General features: G+C 35.3%; 2 protein-coding genes across 2 annotated transcripts; both read right to left on the reverse strand.

The window, feature by feature from the left end:
- Nucleotides 1-4,515: 4,515 nt before the first annotated feature.
- Nucleotides 4,516-7,092, reverse strand: LOC149394440 (B-box zinc finger protein 25-like). Its single transcript, XM_089617624.1, has 3 exons — nt 6,794-7,092; nt 5,592-5,888; nt 4,516-4,998 (listed from the first exon to the last, which is right to left on the reverse strand). Exons 1-3 carry the CDS (start codon nt 6,974-6,976, stop codon nt 4,768-4,770), a joined length of 711 nt encoding a protein of 236 aa, XP_089473750.1. The 5' UTR covers nt 6,977-7,092; the 3' UTR covers nt 4,516-4,767.
- A 3,106-nt stretch (nt 7,093-10,198) lies between these two features.
- LOC149394441 (ferric reduction oxidase 6-like) lies at nt 10,199-15,593 on the reverse strand. The gene is made up of 9 exons (XM_089617692.1): nt 15,262-15,593; nt 15,049-15,145; nt 14,207-14,401; nt 13,891-14,125; nt 12,742-13,069; nt 12,365-12,644; nt 12,021-12,276; nt 11,509-11,935; nt 10,199-10,975 (listed from the first exon to the last, which is right to left on the reverse strand). The coding sequence occupies exons 1-9, from the start codon at nt 15,497-15,499 to the stop codon at nt 10,806-10,808; spliced, it is 2,226 nt and encodes a 741-aa protein (XP_089473818.1). The 5' UTR covers nt 15,500-15,593; the 3' UTR covers nt 10,199-10,805.
- Nucleotides 15,594-21,140: the final 5,547 nt, after the last annotated feature.

Here is a 21,140-nt window from a genome sequence, read left to right on the forward strand (position 1 = left end):
GGAACCGTTCATTTTTTGGAGGTTAGAAGAAATTTCTCTTTCAGTGTGCCTCTGAGTAGAGTTGCTGCTTGTTGGTTGGTCGGGATTGTGGAAGAATGTTTGGCACTCGTTTCGGAGGTCAGATTTTGGAGGAGGTATGTCGGAAACAGATTCTCTATAATTGTTGATGTTATGGTCAACAAGAGAGGTTCTTATTTGAGGCTCTTGAAGGTGGCCCAAGGAGAAGGTAGGATGATTCTAATCCCGGAGGACTCTCGGAGAAACAGATGGAGAGGTTTTGCGAGGATTCTGAGTTCGACTCTTAAAAGATGGTCAGCAAATCTGTCTTACAATAACAAGGTTCAACGTTGTAAGGCCAACAAGGAAGTCAATAAGGAAGTCAGTTTTGTAGAGACAGTGCATGGCCAAAAAAGAATCGGGAAGGAAGTTCAGCCCGAGAAGTCTTTTGTTCCCCACTCTTCTTCGAAAGATCAGGGGTTCGCATGAAGTGTTTGCAGGAGGTGTTCTCGAAAGATCTGGGGTTCGAAAGAAAAGAAGCTTCTAGTAGAAGAAGGAAGTATTCGCTGTTCTCCAGTTGTTCATGTTACTCCGCTCGGCTCGAGGATCTTTGATGACTCCAGAGTTGGCAAAGCAACGGAGGTTTTGGGCATTAATGAGCCCGATCACTCTCTTATACTAAAGGGCTACGATTTGGGATTGAAGAGTGAGGCTCCGAGTGACCATATCGCTCTTATTCACTTCAACGAATGTGCTCAGTTCTCAGCTCCCCCAGATCTTCGGCAAGGGCTGATTTTGGAGACGGCTTCAGCTCATGTTGATACGCTCGAGGCTTTGGATGGCATGGCGGCTCTCTTCGATTACGATGCATTCTCATGCAACGAGGAAGACGATATCCCAGATTCCAGAATCCTTCTTCTTCCTCCCGCTCTTTCTCGGGATGCCGAGTCTCCAAAATCTAATGGGATAGAGCAAAGTGGCGTAGAATAGGTGGTGTCTACTCCCGATCGGCGAAAAGGAAAGGCGGAGAAGATCGAAATTGATAAAAGATATCTTCAGAAAATGGTCTATCTACTTAGCTTACGGAAACCGAAGTTCATGAGGATTTGTTCCGGATTTTTATGAAGTTTTTCACTTGGATTGAGAGGAGGTTCGGAGGATGCTTTTGGTTTTCGTGGATTTTAGTATGGTGTTTTGTTTTTCCTTCGGAACAGCGAACAGGGAGCAGCGAGTAGGTTTTTTGTTTTGCAAACTCTAGGAAGTTTTTTTTTTTTTTTTTTTTTTTTTTTTTCCTCAAATAGGCTCGTAGGATGTTTGCTTTTGGGGTGTCCCTTTTTTACTTTGTTTCTTTTTTTGGGGCTTGTTTCGGGTTTTTCTTGAAGCACCACTCATGTAATCGGATTTTGCATGTTTTCAATATAACGGTATTCTTGTTTTAAAAAAAAAATAAACAGGACAATAAATAATATACAATCATCTGTCTATATACTACAAATATATGCAAACATGAGAATTCGTTGTGTTTATTTACCTTTGTTTGAATTTAGAAAAACAATAGAGAAATTTGATTTTGATCGCTTCCAAACATAACAAAGAATTTTGATTTTCTCATGTGTTCTCTCTGCTATTTTCATTTCTTTCGAATTCTCACTTTCTCCCACATTTATTGGGTTTCAAACTGATCTTTAGTGTTTATTTTTATTTAATCCAATGTTTTGCTAACAAACCAATGCCTTAATTATATGATATATTGTCTTCTTTTAGGACAACGCGCGACCACTGTTCAACATGTATTCCTCGCAGTCCACTTTCCCTTTAAATTCCATCGATAATTTCCAAGAGTGCATTAGGTATGAGAAAAAAAAAATTGGAAGTGGGTATTCAAAGTTGTCTGTTCATGAGCGAGTCGGGTGTTGCAATTTGGCGTGAATATTATAATTTAACAAAAAAATTGGCTACGTAAGCCACATAAACTATATGAATTGTAAATTAGCCAATCTTTGGTAAATAATTTGTAAATAGTCAACTTACATACGTGGCAGCCTATTAACTACCTTTTTTATATGTTTAACTGGATTAAATAAGTCTTTTACTAATCTGTTAATAAGTTAACTCGGCTATTTACAAGAAATTAACGAAAGGTGAGCTATATCTCAATTCACTATAACCGTGTGGCCCATAATTTAATGTTTGTCAAGATGACATTAGTGGATGGAAAATGTCCCACATAGAAAAGTAAGCAAAAGTCATGGTATTTAACTATTTATAAATGGATCAAAGGCTTTAACTTTAACTTTAACCTTAATGTGAGGGAGGTTCATTGCGTGAGTACAAAGATATATGCATGTTATTTTTGAGTATGATCTAATATCTAGTCTCGGTTGTATTTAACTATTTATAAGCCTCATCCCGGTGATGTTCACCTATCGTAGCCTTACGTGAGAAACAACAACATCCTAGTTTCTTGGGTGCTGAAATCTTGTGAATATTCTTTTTGGGATTCTGCAAGTGAGAATTTGGACAATTCTTCAAGAAAGGTACTAGTAAAGCTATAGTTGATATGAACAGTCGGAGTTCAAATTTGAGGGGATGTCCTCATTAATAGTCCTCCTCGTGTCTTTCAACTCCAGCGATAACTCACTAATTTGGCGCAAGATCAAAATTCGGTGGCCACCTCTTTCAAAAAATTAAGTTTATATGATAAAACCTCAATAATTTTTTTTACCAAGTTGCACGTGTGGAAAGTGTTCTAGCGGCAACTTTAAGGAGCTCACAGCCTTCTTCAACAACGAGTATGTCATGACGTTTTTTTAATGGAACACAATGATAAGTCAACCAATACTTAATACTTGCGGTTAGATACTCCTCATGGACCCAATCCCTCCAATTAACAAGGTTTTCTCCTTGATTCCTTGAATATCATGGCCATTTTAATTAAAAAAAAATGAAACCATTGACAATTAGTTCTCAAAGAAAGAACACCCATTATGCTCTCATTGCAATATCCTAGGTCACCCAATAGAAAAGATGTTATATGCTATGAGATCCACGGCTATCTCCGAGTCATAATCAAATCAAAGATCTAAGTCAAAATAAACAATTTTTTTCCCATCAAGAAAAGAATCAAACATGTGGTAGTATATATGCATTACTATGAAATAAAGAAAAATGAAAATATGCTAGCCCCACGAAATACAAATTAACATAACATTGTATTTAACGGTCATTCGAGGCACATACATCACTGACCTTTGGTCGTTCTCCGTGTTGAAGTTATGGTCATCAGAGAATCGTTGTTTAAATTCGCTATTATGCTCCTACTATTGAACTAAAAGTTACTGATTGTTTTGACATAATTGGTATGCAACACTGGAATTAATAGTGCCTTGGGTTTATATTTAACTCCATGGATATTGGTAATATACACATGTGGATGTGGATCATGACCATGTAATAGCTATATTTAAAGAACAGTCCAAAAATTATGTAAATATAATTCTAATAATATCTATGGAGAGACCCATTCCACGTTTTTAGTAGAATAAGCACTGAATTTAATCAAACGAAAGAAAGAGGTAAAAATTTTGCTCATGTATGAGTCAATTTTGTGAAGATAAACTAGAATACTATGTGATAATAATCAATTGTATCGTAATCTCAATTTTGCAGCGAGATTTGAAACACGTTTCTCGTTCGTAAAAATAATTTTGACAAAAAAAAGAGATAAAATAGGTAACAAATAAGTAAATTATGTGCACTTAAATTAACAAAAAGTTCAAAATCATGTACTAGTGAGCGTGACTTATCACATTTATGACAAAACCCTGTTCAGACTTCAGACAAACAACTGGGATCTTTTTTTCATCGACATCTTTTTTTTTCTTTTTTTTTTTTTATCGAAGTCTTCCGTTAGATAAACAAACATTCTTGAATGGAAAAAATAAAATCCAATCCTTTTTCAGCTCTAGAAATATCTCCATATACCAGTCTTGAAATTCCACATAAAAGAAAATGGCATTTGCTCTCGAAAGTAACGTGACTTTTGAACCATGCATTGCATAATAAGCATTCATTAGCCAAACCGACCACACATTAAAGGTACGTCTATAGTTTTCGTTAGGCAGAATCATTAATGACTCACGTGGCCTCATTTAAGGCACGTGGGCCCAAAGTACACGTGTCGTGTTCAGTCCCTATAGCATTTGCTCGTTTTTTTTCTTCTTTTTTTCACTGAAACAACAATACTGAACTTCGCGTCAAACCTTTCTGATCTCTTTTACTTCAAATAAAAATTCGAACATAAAAAAAATTTGACGATAAGATCTTTTTGATGGATGGAAAACACCATTATTGTATTTAGGGATGAAACCAGGAATTTAAGTTAGGAGTTAATATGCGAAAAAAATTTGAAGAAGAGCTAATTTGTAAATATTTTGGGTAAATTTTAAAAAACAAATTTAAAAATCGTGAAAAAAGTGCAAATTTTTCATGAGCACTATGTGGCTTTGTGTGATTGTATTTGTAGATGTAACTTTCTCTGTTCATTAAAAAAAAAGATCAGTACTGAAATAATATTTAGCACACATACACGAATATGTACTTAGTTATGAATTTGTCCAAGAACAACATGTGTATATATAGATAGTTCTCTCTATATATATATACCTAACCCTAACCCAGTCGTCTATGATTGATAAAAACCAATCGATTCATTCAAGACATAATCAACCGTAGAGAGATCAGATCTTAATCGATTAGTTAAGATAATGATCAGCCGAGATCGGGGACGATGAAATATTCATCTTCGTCGACGGGCGATTCGATCCTCGGCTTCTTGAACGGAGCTCCGGATTTGAGAGGTCTGTTGGAGGTGAAATGATTCCCTTGAAGCTGAGGAACTTCCGCGGCAGCCATGGCTGTCTCAGGCACGTGATCTCCGATCATTCCCATGTCAGCAAGCCATTCGAACTCGCCCAGCTGATCTAGTGCCTCCTTTTGATGCTGTTTAACACACAAGTATTCAAAAATACATAACTCAATTGATATCTCGAAAGTCATTAGGGTTTAGGGTTTTAATTTTACACTGAACCGGGATATATAAAATCTCTACAGTTCAGTATTTATTTTTCTTTTCTTGTGGCTTAAGACATCTCAAAATATAACTCAGATAGAGCCGGTCCTCATGAGCCGGTCCTGACTATAGGCGAGTAAGACCGGTGCCTTAGGCCTCCGATTGGACTGGCCCAAAAATTTTAAATATATTTTATATATATGCCCAAAATATTTAAATTTTTATATTTTTTTCTTTTATATTTAAATTTTTACTATTATCGAATATTTCGCCTAGAGCCTTTAATGAATTTGGGTGAGTTTGGATCGGCCCTGAACTCAGAATCTCAAATTAGGGTTTAGGGTTGTAGATCATCAGCTATTTCTAATCGAACAGATCAGATACTACAACAGAAACCAAGGCTCATCAAAATATAGGCATCTCAAAATATAGGTCTAGGGTTTAGACTGATCAAAGATTTCATTTTTTTTAAAAATTTCTTGTGGCTTAAGACATCTATAGGGTTAGAGAATTTAATGATTACCTTGTCGGAGGCGGAGTCGAATTGATCTGTGAAGTGAAGAAGATCATCGACGGACCACGATGACGTGTCGGAGGCGGAGATAGGGTTTGGCGGGGCCGGCTTGGACGCGGGAGGGTCCACGGAAGGTCCGCCGGAGCAAGCTGAGGCGGCGGCGGCGGCGGTGAGAGCCACTTGGATTCCGGTGGCCAAAAGGCGTTGGTGATTAGCTGCGAGCGTGTTGGGCGCGTGGATCGGCTCATCGCAATCCTCACAGAACAAAGCCCTATCTTCCACGCAGAATATGAACGCAGGCTTATCCTGTAAAAAGTAACACACACACACACACATCAATAATAATATAAATGCAATTAATTGAGTAATTAAGCCAATAAAATTTCGAGATTTGCTAAATAAGTAATTTTTAGAAATCTTAATTAAATAGTCATTATTATGGTGACGCGACATTATTTTGACCTTTTATGCTTATTTGCAACTATTAATGAATATGTATAATTATTAATGTTTTTTTTTTGTTAATAAAAAATTTCGTGCTTATTTATTTAAAATTTATCAAAGATTGATTATATGGTAAAATTTGAATTTTTATATAACTAGATAAGAGAGCTCATAAATATATATATATATATATATATATATATATATATATATATATATATATATATATATATAGAAGAACTCTTCTCAACGTAAAAAGTAAAAAATATATTGACTAAAAGAGAGAGAAAAAGAGATCAATATGAACGCAGGCTTATCATGTATGATGTATTAAAAAAAAAAACGCATCAATAATTATATGTAAGAACATTTCTCATGTAAAAAGTAGAAATTGATGAAAAGAGAAAGAAAGAGAAATGAATATATATAAACGCAGGCTTATCATGCATTAAAAAAAAACACACATCAATAGTATCAAGGGCATAAATTGATGAAAAGAGAAAGAGAAAGAATTGAATATGAACGCAGGTTTAATTGTTCTGTAAAATAATAATAATAATAATTGATCAAAATATATGAACTCAGGCTTTTTTTAAAAAAAATGAAAAATATAGTAAAATGAATATGAACGCATCACGCTTATCCTGGGAGAAAAGAAAAAAAAAAAAACTTTGCTCAATTCAAAAGTAATAATGTATACATATTTTGCTTAAAAGAGAGTGGAAAAAAAAAACAGAAGAAAGAAAAAGAAAATGGAGAGTGGTGACCTGGCAGATATCGCATTTGGGGAGCTTGGAGGAGAGAGAGTGGAGAAGGAGACGCTGGTGCTTGCTGGCGAGCTTATTGGCGGCGTGGACTTCCACGTCACACTTCGCGCACAGAGCAGCCTCGTCGGCGCAGCATATCACCGTCGCCGGAGCTCTCTCGCACACGTCACACTGGATCTTCATAGATCTCAGAAAGAGAGAAAGAAAGAAAGAAAAGAGAGAAATAAAGGCAATTATAAAAGCGTGTAGTGAATGAGTGGGGATAGTTGAGTTGAGTATAGGAGGGTTTGGTTTGTGGAGGAGATATGATATGAGAGAGAGAGAGAGAGATAAGGATCGCCCAATATCAAAAGCGATCACTTGGTTTGAAATTGAGGCAGTGCAAGTGTATTGTGGGTCTCACTCTCGAGAGGCCTTTGCATTTCCATGGCTGCTTTTGAGCCACATGTTTCCGTTTTGTGGCCACCATTCATTCAATATGTCAAATTTCGATACCGCTGTCTCTCACGTACGTACGTGCCTGCGCGTGCATGTAATGTCTCTCTGGTGTATGAATAAAACAAACAGCCTATGATATTTTATTTTGAGACATATATATATATATATATATATATATTAGACGCAATGGCGGATCCAGACTCGGGGGGGGGCCAAAACTGAATTTTGACCGGAAAAAAAAAAAAAAAAAATTTAAGCCTGAATTTTTTTTGGGGGGGGGGGGGGGGGGGGGGGCAGGCCTCTTGGGCCTTCAACGTGGGTCCGCCACTGATTAGACGTTACTAAATAATCAACGTTTCATAAATCTTAGGTAAATAATCACTTACGTATATTTACAGATTTAAATATTAAATAAATAATCACTTTTATTTATTAAGTCACGTCATATTTACGACTATTTACTTAATATTTACGATATATAGCAATTTCAAACTTTTTAGGCTATTTAACTCATTTTTTGATATATAATAATTTTGCACGATTTATGTAATAAAGGTTAATATAGACAACCACCATTTCATATTAAATGCAACGTAAGCTTTTTTGGCTATTTTAAAAAAAAAATTCAAACGTCGACTAAATTGAAATCTAAACGTTTCAAGTGTCTTAATTGGTATAATTTTGATTAAAAGAATTAAAATTTGACATTTTTTCTAGAAGAATTTGTTGCAACTAGTCAATTCTTTAATTTCTTTTAAGATTTTAGTCAAAATTTTATTTTATTAAGAAAATAGTCCACCAGGCCGAAGTAAATTAAATTAACTAAAAATATGTTAATTTAATTTACTTCGGTCTGATGAGCTATTTTTTTAATAAAATAAAACTTTGACTTTTTTTAAAGTATGTTGGACTATTGAGCTATTGGTTTAATTGCCATTCAAACAAGAAAAAAATTATAAAAAGAGATCTATATGGAATACAATAAATAGAATAGGTTTTTGAGTGATTAAATTTCGAAAGGGTACAAGAGATAATCTCTCCTTTTTATAGTAAAATATATAGTGACACTATATATAAAATACTATTTTTTGAAAGAAAAAAAAAACGCTAATCTTTTGCGATAGCATTTTAGTTCTTAACCTCGTTTTTTTTTTTTTTTTTATATATATTTTGGTCCCTAACCTCGTTTTTTAACATTATGGTTCCTATTCAACTGATTTTATAAAATTTTGGTATTTCTCGGAAAATAAAATATTCAACTTATAACATTATAGTTTTACTCTAAAACATTAAAAAAAAAAAAAATTAAGTGTCCTTGCGCTTAAAAATCCATTTGTATCATGTCTCACATATTTTTCTTTCGCAAATATATCTTTGTGCATCTAACAAGTCTCACATATATTTACCTCGAAAACCTTCTCTTGTTAAGCGAGCCTAATCCGACTTGAATTGGATATTTCCATTTACCCTACTTCTGTCTAATTTTACATTCGATGACCTTGGTTTGACAATTTTCTGTCCATAATATCGCGTGCCCCAAACTATAAGAGAATGCACCATCGATGTCATCATTTTTATTTCACCATATACATGTGCTAGCGTAACTAATCAAAATCTTAAATTTCTTCATTGTATGGTTTTATAGGAATACATCCCTCATTATTTGTTTCTTCAGGACTACTCCATTATGAGGTCATCTTGTTTCTTTGTTCGTTTTCTTTTTCGAGGATTTTTATTGTTGGAAGTACCGAAAGATCGTTCTTTCATGCTTTAGGCGAGTTGTATAACTTCATGTAATTTCCGTTTCCATTTGTTCGTACGTAAGATTTAATCGCTCTTTTTTGTGCTTTAAATGGATTAGGAAGTACATTTTATATGCATTGAAAATGTACAACACTTAGCACTTCTTCTCCACACCGGTTTGTGTAAGGATCAAGATGTACTAATGTTGGTACATACCATGTAATTTCCGTTTCCATTTGTTTTCTTTCTCCACCGGAAAATATGTTCATCAAATGGACAATTAGTGAATTGTCTGGTGAAAATACAAGTTTGGGAGGTTGAAGATATATAAAAATAGAGATGTTTTCAAATTCAACATAAATTGCAAGCCTCTTTTTTTATTGTCTCATCTTTGTTCTTTAGATGGTGCAATGCGCACGTAAATAGCACGAAAAAAAAAGTCTTAGATGAAGTATAGTGAGGAATACATTATGATATGCACTTAGCTTGATGTGAATCAATGCTGCAACATGTAATATTGCATAATCTTATACTAAAGTAGAGAGTTTTGTTGTCATATATATGAATGGTCTAGCAATAAGTAATTGGAGGCTCTTTATTGGTGACTCGGCTATACTATTGTGTGTATGTATAATATGATGATCAACAGATTATCGCAACTGACATACGATAATCATTGAATGTTTGAGATGTAAATTCTCTATTATAAAATCAATTTTTTTTATTGTATGATGAAAAAAATTGAGTTCGCAATTTGATTATTTGGTAAGTAATAACAAATGTCATATCAATATCAACTGCAGGTTGGTAAGTGACAAATACATGGCCATTAATTTGCTAGAGGTATCTATCCATATCATTAAAAATACTGAATAGGTCAACATATATCACCATATCATGAACAAATAATTGGAGAGAGAGAGAGAGAGAGAGATAATCAAGTGTGATAATAAGTGAGAAAAAATGAGACTGACTCTTCCTTTGTAGGAAAGGGTTTATATATATAGAAAACCTTCAGGTGAATACAATAGTAATAGTGTATAGTAAATATAATGCCCATGCTTAAACCAATTCATGACATGTACTTTTTTTTTTACGCACTTTATTTATTTATTCATAATTTTATTTTTAAATAGTGAATATACCCTGTATTTTTATGATGTTGAGGAGCAAGTATATATGTTAAAAGGGTCTCATAGGAATATAAACGCTCATTAGAATAAATGGATAATAAGAAGAAAAAATAAAAATAAATAAAAGGCTGTAAGGTATATTGCATGACTTCGTTATAGGTTTAGCTAATTACCATTGACCACATTTCACTCATTAGTGAAGAAGCCCTCGAGTTCGGATATGTACAGCTGTGAGTAGATATGTATCTATTAATTATATATATATATATATATACACACACACACACACACACACACACACATACATATATATACACACACACACAATTGGTGATAGTTAACTTAAGTAATATACATAGGCCCGTTCGCCGCATTCGAGTTCTCACGAATCGCCTTTACAATTATACCACCTCTTAGGGTTATATATATAATCACACATATATCTATCCATCTATCTATATATATATATATATATATATATATATATATATATATATCCATATTTTTTCATAACAGTGGTAACTGGCAGTGGTGTCTGGGTCAAAACCCGACTAAATCCTCGAGGCTGAGAATTGAACCATAAATGCCAAGACCACCTCACAAATATATATATATATATATATATATATATATATATATATATATATATATATATATATGTGGTAGATGAGAGAACAGAATGGGATTGAAAAAGTAGGCTAGAGATCAAAGCTGTGAGAGTTGAAGTGGAAAATGGGGTGATGAGAGTGTCTTCTGAGGTTGTGTGACCTCACTTCTCCGGCAACACTCGTCTGAAGAGTGTGGGGACCACACACAATGACCCCAACGTCCACGCAACCCCACCGCTTTCCATGGCTCTCCAAAATCTCTGCACCCATAAAAACATACACACATGTACAGTGGCGGAGCCAGAAATTCCAGTCAGGATGTCATATTTAAAAAAAAAAAATAATAATTCAAGGAGGACAAATTTTAAAATAAAAAATTAGATAAATAGCCAACTAAAACGTTTGTAATTACTAAATAACCAACGTTTCGTAAATCTTAGGTAAATAACCATAAAGATGACGTGGCTTAATAAACGGAAGTGGTTATTTACCTAATATTTACGTCTGTAAATATATGAAAGTGGTTATTTACCTAAGATTTACGAAATGTTGACTATTTAGCAATGTCAAACTGTAAATGTGGCTATTTACATAATGGACCCATTTTAAAAAAATCATATAATTTTGGGGTAAAAATATATAAATTGATTAAAAAAATTATTGATGTAAAATATTATAATTTTCGAAAGTTCAGGGGAGCATTTTGCCACTGCACACAACATAGAGATATTAACAATTTTTGTTTTTGTTTTTTTAGTCCATGATCAAATTACTTGCAGAGATTTTGTTGTACCTTTGAAATCGGGTCTCACACCGTAGGTGAGACGAGTACGGTTCATGGCGGGACCCTCAATCGAACTCTTCGTATGAAGAGCCGGGGTTTCGTCAATGTCGAAATTGATGTCGTCTTTGATGTGTTTCTTGGTCTCCCAGAGATGCCATAACCCGATCAAAGAGCCGCCAAAGACGAGGATGCTCAAAGCCATACACGCAATGAGAATAAGTCCCTTGTACCACCATTGTTTTATACCGTAAGGAATTATGTAAAACGCTTCACACAATCCCATCAAAGCTATGAACCCGAAAGTCGAGATCACGAGGTATAGCCCCGACCACACTCTGTGCCCCGTTCCCACCAGACCCGACATGGTTTTAGTATGCCCTTTTGACGAAGAGAAAGCGTATGCGCATTTTGGGCCGGTCACCACATTTCCCTCTTCCTATACGCGTATCAGAAATATCGAGATTTTACGTTTGTAGTTAAAAAAGACTTTAAAAAGTGTTTCTTGTGGTGCAAGTAAGTACCAATGGAGGTTCTGATTCGCGGGTGACGTAGATGTGAAACTCGACGTTTAGTTTGTCGGAGAAAAACGGGCATATTGACTCCATGTCGACGGTGGAAAGAAGTGGAAGCTCCGACGATTTTTTCACAGCCCAAATGATCGATATGTTTCTTGGCAAACAAGGCTTCCCGTCCCTGACTCGGTGGAGAACGTCACTCAAGATGGCAAGGAAAGGCGATATCCCAATACCACCCGCTACTAGAACAAGGTTTTCATACCTAAAATTAAATATAAAAAAAAATCAGGCTCTTCATGACTTCTAGAGATAAAAATTTATGATAAAGAGTCGAGTTTGTTTTTGCGCACATCAAGTGGTACGGTGACTCGTGGCCATAAGGCCCTTCGACCGAAGCCGTTAGAAGCTTAGTATGAGGGTTTAGAGGCAATTCTTCTTCAGGGACGGCCTCGGTATTGTTCAAGATGTTCGCTCGGAGATTTTCCGTCCATTTTCCGAGAACCTTGATGAGAATAGACATGTGATGTTTTCCATCGAGCGGGCTCGACGAAACACTGAATGGATGCCACTGAAGCCACGACAGCTCTTGAATTTGAAGGAACACGAAGCTTAGCGCGTTGTATCGCAAGCCTAATCAGAAGAAGAAAAAGAAGAAGAAAAAAACGTAAATTGTGATCAAGTAATTAAGAACATAAATGAGAGATCAATTAAAGTAAAAACTATTTACTTGCGGGCTTTGAGAGGGTGAGTTCGACGGTTCCGCAAGGAAGGCACTTTGCGGAGACTATTTTGACGGTTCGTCTCGATTGGCAAAATCTCAGAAAGCGATCGAGCATGAAGAGGAATATCGGTCCGGCGCAGAAGCAGAAGATGAAATCTCCGACGTGCAAGGCCAAGAAGACGACAAAGACAACGTAGAGTTGATGAGTGTAGAAGAACAGCTCGAAGTTTGACTTTCTGACCGGAGGGAGAGAGGTCAGCCACATCAGCAAACCGGCTGCGAGGCTGATAACTCCGGCGAGGTTGGCCACACCAATGTCTTTCCACTCCAATAACTGAAATCATTACACCTCATCTTTCAAAATAGGCTTTGCGAAAAGAGGAGGGAAAAAAGAAAGAAGAAAGAAGGGGAAACTTGCATCACAAGTAACGGTTAGAGTTTTGGAGACGCGGACGGGTGGGTTTGGTTGGGATGAAAAGCCTATATGGTGCGACAAATCTAATTTAGAAAATTGCAAAAATAACGTTTTTAGGGTGCGTTTACAAAATAGTCGCAATTTTAAACTTTTTTCAAAATTGCATTTTTTTTTTCCAAACGGAAAATTTTCTTACAAAAGAAATTGTAAACAATAAATAGAGCACAAAAAAAAAATTATAAAAAAAATGTAAACATCAAGAAAAATCAAGAAAATATATGTTTACAACTTGTAATAAAGTATTAAAACCGGCCCACTAGAATGTTTTGTGGAAGTTACCTTAGATAGCTCTTTTCTAAAATGTTTTCAGATGATACCTCAATTCTCGTTCGTATTCTGAGAATACCTCAACTTTTATACTGTTTATAGTGTCATTTTGTATTTTTTATTTATTTTTTATTCATATTTTTTAATTTAAAAATATCGGTTAACTAAAAATTAAAAAGTTATAGATTATATACAAATTTGACAATTTCATACATTCAGAAAATAACCATCTTCAAATGAGATATTCACGAAAAATTTCCAAAAAAATTTCACCTCCTTTTGCTATTTAGCCCTCTTTTGTACTCTCTCGAATTGTAACGTATATTTTGACATAGTAAAATCTCTTGTCTTACACGTTTTTTCGCTTATATTGTCATCATCAATTGATTAATCATAAAAAAATTCGAACTAACCTCTTCCAAGAGACGGCCTTTAATCGCCCATCCGACCACATAACATAGTCCATGGAAAGTGAAAACAACCATTGTTAGATGTCCCAACCAAACATGATATTTTGTGGCATGTTCGAAAGGGATATCGATGAGTTGAAGAAGAACCGAGCCTCTCGCGATTGGGAGGAACAAGAACGCCAAGCACCATATACCGATTGTGCCGAGCCGGAGTCCCATAACTTTTAAGAACGTATAACTAAAAAAAAAATTAAACAAATATATAGAGTAAATTAATTTCATTTAGAGTAAGTTAAGCAAATAAAAAAACCAAACTTGCCTTTGGTTGTTGAAGCTCAAGTCATCCGATATTTTGTGGATTGTCCTGACGGTATACGCATAAATCGCCCAGATGATATACACAACGAATACGAGAATCGCGATAAACTCCGCGGCAGAAACGACTCCAAAAGGTCCGTTCACAATCACAGGGAAAGTCCATAGCCGAAATTTCGGATAACGCAAAGTCTCGTTCCTACTTTGTATAATTAGAGCATATTAAGTTAGTAGTTTCTCTCCTCGTGATTTATATTTATCTAATATTTAGTCCCGCGGTACAAATATCGTGTTATATTCATCGATACGTGTCCCTCTTGAATTCATATTTTTTCCTTATACATAACTCGGATACAAGTCCAATTCTCAACGTTTAAGAAAGTTAATAATCAAAGTCTTAATAAATTAAATTAATCTCAAAACTCTCCCCTCATCGCGTCTAAGAAAATGGATAACTCGTTATTTAGACCATCATTTTTAATAAACTTGGTACTAGCGACGAGACTATTATGTTAACACTTGTGAAGACTTACTTCTCATTGGCTGATAAAAAAACCTAGACATCTATTTAATTTTTTAAAATTTGTGTCTATTTTTCTTTAAGAAATGAGCTTTAATCTACTTAGCCCTATTATATAATATATATACTAAAATACAAAATTGACTTAAATTTCTAATAAAATAATTCTTTTCGAATTAGCCTCCCCTTGTAACACACTCTAACTCACTTCCTGGTAATTTTAAGTTATTCTCCCAATACTTTGATGATCATATAAAAATTTCGAAAACTAATTTGGGAAAGTAAAACAATACGTATTCGAAGCTATAAATAAATATATTGCTTACTCGCTGAAATTTTCCTCTTCTCCAGAGATAATCAGATACGCAACGGAAAGTAACGAAATCAAAAGAATAGGAGCTGAAAACAGAAGGAAGAGACTTCCTGTATATTTGAACACAAAAACATACATTTATATAAAAACCATTACGTAGAGATAAAAAATAGTTTTTTTTAATATTCTTTTTTTTTTTTCTTACTGAACCTTAAATAAGGCAAACCTGTGATCCCGAAAAGAGTCCCTTCTGTCAAGCCTATCCATTTCTTGAGCAATTCATGGCTAAATTCTGCTGGAAAAACTATCATCACAGAAACCCATAAAATAAAAACAGTCCACATTACAGATTTGAGAATAAGTTTGGACAGCGACGCCAAAAAAGATGTCTTGTTGTGTTTATCATCTTCAACAGGGCTTGGACTCGACAGAAGAGGCTTATGAACAGTGTCTGAATTATCCATGGCGATTCGGCAAAAAAAAAAAAAAAAGGGACTGGTTTTCTTGTTCACAGATTTTATACGAAGGTCTCTTTTTCTTTCAGTGGTGCATTGAAACAAACACAAGTGAAGAGTACTATATAGAAAAATTATAGGTGAAATGGTCGAAAATAAATGGACCTCATGAGAATTATTATTAGATAATGTCACTATCACAACAATATAGAATTTTGACTTCCACAAAAAAAAAAAACAAAAACAAACAGACATGAATTTTTAAGGTAGGTACACAAATGAGGATCAATTGCATTTTCTTGTATTTTTGGATTTTAAAAAAATTATTTTGAAAGAAATAGTAAGAAAAGTGTGTGTTTTATTGAATTTTAAATAACAGAAAATTAGAAAAATAGCTAATTTAAACGTTTGATATTGCTAAATAGTCAATATTTGATCAATCTTAAGTAAATAGTCGTAAATAATGACGTGGTCTAATATATGGAGATGATTATTTATCTAAAATTTACGTCTGTAAATACTAAATACATAAAAATTGCTATTTACTTAAGATTTACCAAACGCGGGCTATTTAACGATATCAAACATTTAAGTTGGTTATTTTACTCATGGACCTTTTAAAATATAATAAAATTTGATAATTCTCTCACATGTTCCTTCAAAATTTTATTTTTCTTCACATCAAATTCCAAACGTAAAATGAGTACATATAGAAAGTAATAAGTCTTTATAAAATAAAAAAAAAGTAATAAGTCTTTAAAAAAAAAAAAAAAAAAGCCTTGGTGATGTATCACATTTTAACAAGTAAGGAGCTTCTACAACAAATTAGTAAAAGGTAAATGGCAAAAGAGACCTGTGAATTGATCGATCGAGTATGGCATTATTTAGTATTTATAAAACAAGTTCTATCTCTTTATGTCAAATAAAGACCACAAGAACCTTTTTCAGGGTAACATGGACCCATTTATACATATTTATTACTAGTTGTAACAAAAGGGACAGGGGAATAATAATATATTTGAGTTGGGCAAAACAATAAATATAATTTAAGACGAAAATAGCTCTCAGCTGAAGGATTTAATGAACTAGAAAACGATATACTTCTTTGTTCGTGGTGTGTGTTGGACTAAAATGAGCCACTTAAATATTTGAAAAAAAAAATCCTAAATATAAGGCAGTGTTCATTTTCTTAGTACACATCTATTGGTCTAGAGAAATCTAAGGGAATATCGTAGGTAAAACAAAAAAAAATTAATAATGGAGATTTGTGAGAGACAATTGAAATTATAGTTAAACTATTATTTAATTAAAAAATAGTCAATGTTATAATATCCCCCAAAATATAATTATTAGGTCAGTTAGCCCATCCTATTTTTAGTTAATTAAATTTACTTCAATCACGTAATTTTTTTTTTTTAATAAAATGAAACTCTGAGTAAAATATTAAAAGAAATTAAGATATTGGCTAATTACAACAAATTCTTCATAAAATTTGGGTGATTATTTTATAACTAAACTTCTAATATTCCTGATCCAATACATATTTTGTCACCTAAAAAATAGTCAATACTAAACAAAATAATTGTTCAGGCTAGCTCAACAAATTCTTCATAAAATTTGGGTGATTATTTTCACATAATTTTTCTTTGCTAAATCAGAGTAGCATTTTGTAATAACTTCTAGTGGCAACTTATGTAATTATAAAATTTTAAAGGGTAATTTCGTCATTTTAAATGTAGACTTAATAATAAATTGTAGGCTTAATAATAAATTTTAAATGTAGACTTAATAATAAATTGTGTCTACGTGAATAGTGTCTCCGTGCTCTTCTTTTTATATAATAATAATAATAATAATAATAATAATAATAATAACAATAATAATAATAATAATTTCAATTAATTTATTTGCAGTTAATAATATTAACCATTTTGCTATTAATCTTTGTATCATTCTTGTGAATCCCTATGGTGAAATTTGGGATTCAGGCTAAAAATCGGTGTTAGGACCTCATCGAGCAAATTATCACTGTTCTGGAACACCTGAAGGTAAGACCAGGTCAATCGGGAGCTTTTTGAACAAAGAAGGCAAATATTTGGACTCCACCGCGCCGCGGTCCCATTGGCCTCTTCAAGAGGAAACATGGAAGGAACAAAAAAAAATTAAATACATACTTATTCACAAGGCCGAGAGAGAGAGAGAGAGAGAGAGAGAGAGAGAGAGAGAGAGAGAGAGAGAGAGAGAGAGAGAGAGAGAGAGAGAGAGAGAGATGCTGGGGTCGGTTCGAGGTCTTGCGGAATGCGGCAATCACGGCTCACCAAGATCTAGGGAGCACCAGAGAAAGAAAACACTAGAGAGATAGAACGCTGGAGAGATGAAAAGACGGTGTGGTGAAGGTCGGAACGACGCGGATGAGAGAGCGCCAGAGAGATGAAGAGATGGTGTGGCGAAGGTCGGAATGGTCCAGAGAGTGAGAAAGCAGGATGCAATTTTTTCTCTTTTTCTTTTGTGAATATAATTGTGCTGGTGAAGAAGTAAGATTATAAATCAAATTGAACTAACTTTTAGAAGCGACAAGTCAAACATAAATGGGGGTAAATTTGACCTGCTCAAATTTTAAAGACCCCGTTTTTTCTAAATTTTTTATATTGTCTTTAGAAGCGACATGTCGTTTCAAAAACTTCTAATTTTCTAAAATTTTCTAATTAGAGGAGACATATCGCTTTTTAAAAGTGGTGTTACTTCGAAAAGTTGTTTTTGTTGTAGTGTCTCTAGCGTGCCACAATCGACACTGATAAGTATTAGAGTGTATGTCCTACGTGGCATGGTTTTGTCTTCTCATTGGTCATTAGAAGTGTATGCCCTGCGTGGCAATTTGATATTTCCCTATTGGTCAGCCTTATGGTATAAAAGGCTGACTATGTGTATTAGCCAAACAGTTTTGAAAATTCAAATAGATTGAAAAACTCAGTTTCACTATTCTCTCCCGCCTTTTCCTTTTGAGTGTTCCTTTGAGTTCTTTCATGGTATCAGAGCATCCTAGGTTGCTGAAATGAGTGAGCAAAATTTTTCCGCACAAACTGAGGTTGAATCCTCTGTTGCAATTGGATCCAAGATTGTTCCGATCGCCTTCAACAACGCCATTTCCGTGAAGCTCGATGTGACGAATTTCCTCGTGTGGCGAAAGCAGGTTTTAGCCGCAGTGAGAGGCTACAAACTCCATGGATTTCTTCTCAGCACGAAGACACCTCCTCTGCAGTTTCTCTCAGACTCCGACAAGAAGATCGGTAATGTTAATCCTCTGTTTGACGATTGGGAACAACAAGATCAGCTTCTTGTTTCCTGGCTCTTGTCGTCGATGACTGAGATTGTTCTACGACGAACGATGAAGTGTGAATCCAGTGCTGAAGTCTGGAGTACTTTAGAGGTCTACTTTGCAGCTCAGGTTCGAGCGAAAGTATCTCAGTACAAGACGGAACTTCAACGACTGAAGAAGAATTCACTTTCTATGAACGAATTCTTGCTCAAAATCAGAAATCTAATAGATCTCTTGAGCCTCGTTGGTCATGATATAGGTGTTGGAGGTCATTTGGATGCTATCTGTGATGGATTGCCAGTCGAGTATGACACGTTTGTTCTTGCTACAACAGCACGGACTGATGAGATCAACATTGAAGAGTTTGAGTCTCTTCTTCTTGCTCAGGAAGCTCGCGTTGAAAGTCGCCTCAAAGATCTGGACTCCACAGCTGTGAAATCAGTAAATGTAGCCTCGACTAACCAGGAGAAGAAGAAGGCTGATTCTCAGGTCTTCTCGAATTTCAACAACATCAGTCACTCCAATTCAGGCTCCTTCACCTCGACTGAGAGAGGTCGTGGCCGTGGACGTGGTCGCTATGGCCGTGGATCTGGAAATCGACACGTGTGTCAAGTGTGTGGACGTGTTGGTCACGCTGCTCTTGACTGCTACTACAGGTTTGATGACTCCTATCGTTCTCAATCTCTGTCGCCTAATCGTGGAGGTTTCTCTCGAGGTCGTGGCGGTTATCAGAATTTTCAAGGTCGTGGATCTCATCCTATGGCAATGATGGCTGCTCCGTCCTCATACAATCCAGATCCTCACCGGTATCCTGATTATGGAGCTACTACACATGTCATTGCCGATGTTGGGAATCTAGCCTATCACAGCGACTACTTTGGTCCTGATCAAGTGCACGTTGGTAATGGTAATGGTTTATCTATTGAGCATATTGGTCAAACTCTTGTTGTCTCTCCTTTCACGTCTCGAAAATTGTCTCTCTCTGATTTGTTGCATGTTCCAGAAATTACCAAAAATCTTCTTAGTGTTAGGAAGTTTTGTGTTGACAATAACGTTTTCTTTTTCATCCTTGGTTTTGTCTTGTTAAGGATCTGAAGTCTCGTACAATTCTTTTGGAAGGCAAGGTTAAGGATGATCTCTACGTTTTTACTCCAATCAAATGTCTTTTTTGAAGTCTTCCTCATATATGTCTTCTTTTTAGCGTCTGTCTCCGGCTAAGCCTGGTTTGTCTTCTGGTCATTCAGTAAATTCAGTCTCCATGACTAGGGATTTAAGTGTTTGGCATGCTCGCTTAGGCCATCCTTCGTCTAAGATTGTCAACACTGTTCTTTCTTTGTGTAATATTTCTGCTACAAATAAGAGTAAATCTGATGTTTGTTCTTCTTGCTGTCTTGGCAAGATTCATAAGTTTCCTTTTCCTAGGTCTATTACTATGTATTCATCTCCTCTTGAACTCATTCATACTGATCTTTGGGGACCAGCCCACACTATTTCAAAAAATGGAAATCGTTACTACATTGCTTTCATTGATGTCTACTCTCGCTTTACTTGGATGTATATGCTTAAACAAAAGTCTGAGGCATTACATACATTTGTGAATTTTAAGAACCAAGTGGAATTACAAACTGGTCTGAAAATCAAAGCTCTTCAATCTGATGGTGGTGGTGAGTTTCGTGTGTTTTCTAAGTTTCTTGAGACTCACGGTATCGTTCATAGGATTTCTTGTCCTCACACTCATCAGCAAAATGGTTTAGTTGAGCGTAAACACATACATATTGTAGAGAATGGCATTACTCTTCTTGCTCATTCGGGTATGCCATTTGAGTTTTGGGATGAGGCTTTTCGTTCAACGGTTTATGTGCACAATCGTTTGCCTACCCCTGTGCTTAACAACAAAACTCCCCTTGAACTCTTTGCTAAAACAAAGCCTAACTTCGCTCTTCTACGTGTGTTTGGCTGTGCCTGTTTTCCAAACACTCGTCCCTACAATGCTCATAAACTTGATTTCAGATCGGAAGAGTGTACGTTCCTTGGCTATAGTTTGAATCATCGTGGCTACAAATATCTTTCCAAAACTGGTCGTGTCTTTATTTCTCGTGATGTTATTTTTTATGAATCTCGCTTTCCTTTCAAGTTTCCCTCACCGCTGTCTTTTTCTTCTCCCATTGCTGAGCCTCCTTGTCCAGCTCAGATTCCTCTTGTGTGTTCTCGTTTTGAGTCGACCAATGTGCTTGATAACCCTGCTGTTTTGCACTCACCATTTGAGATTATAGATGTGCCTCATGAGCAGGTTGTCTCTCCTGTTGAGGTCTCAGCACCATCGATGTTGCCTGC

Source organism: Urtica dioica, chromosome 6 (assembly GCF_054948205.1).
Source record: "Urtica dioica subsp. dioica isolate 48M chromosome 6, U.dioica_male_clone48M_v1_H2, whole genome shotgun sequence".
Classification (NCBI taxonomy): domain Eukaryota; kingdom Viridiplantae; phylum Streptophyta; class Magnoliopsida; order Rosales; family Urticaceae; genus Urtica; species Urtica dioica.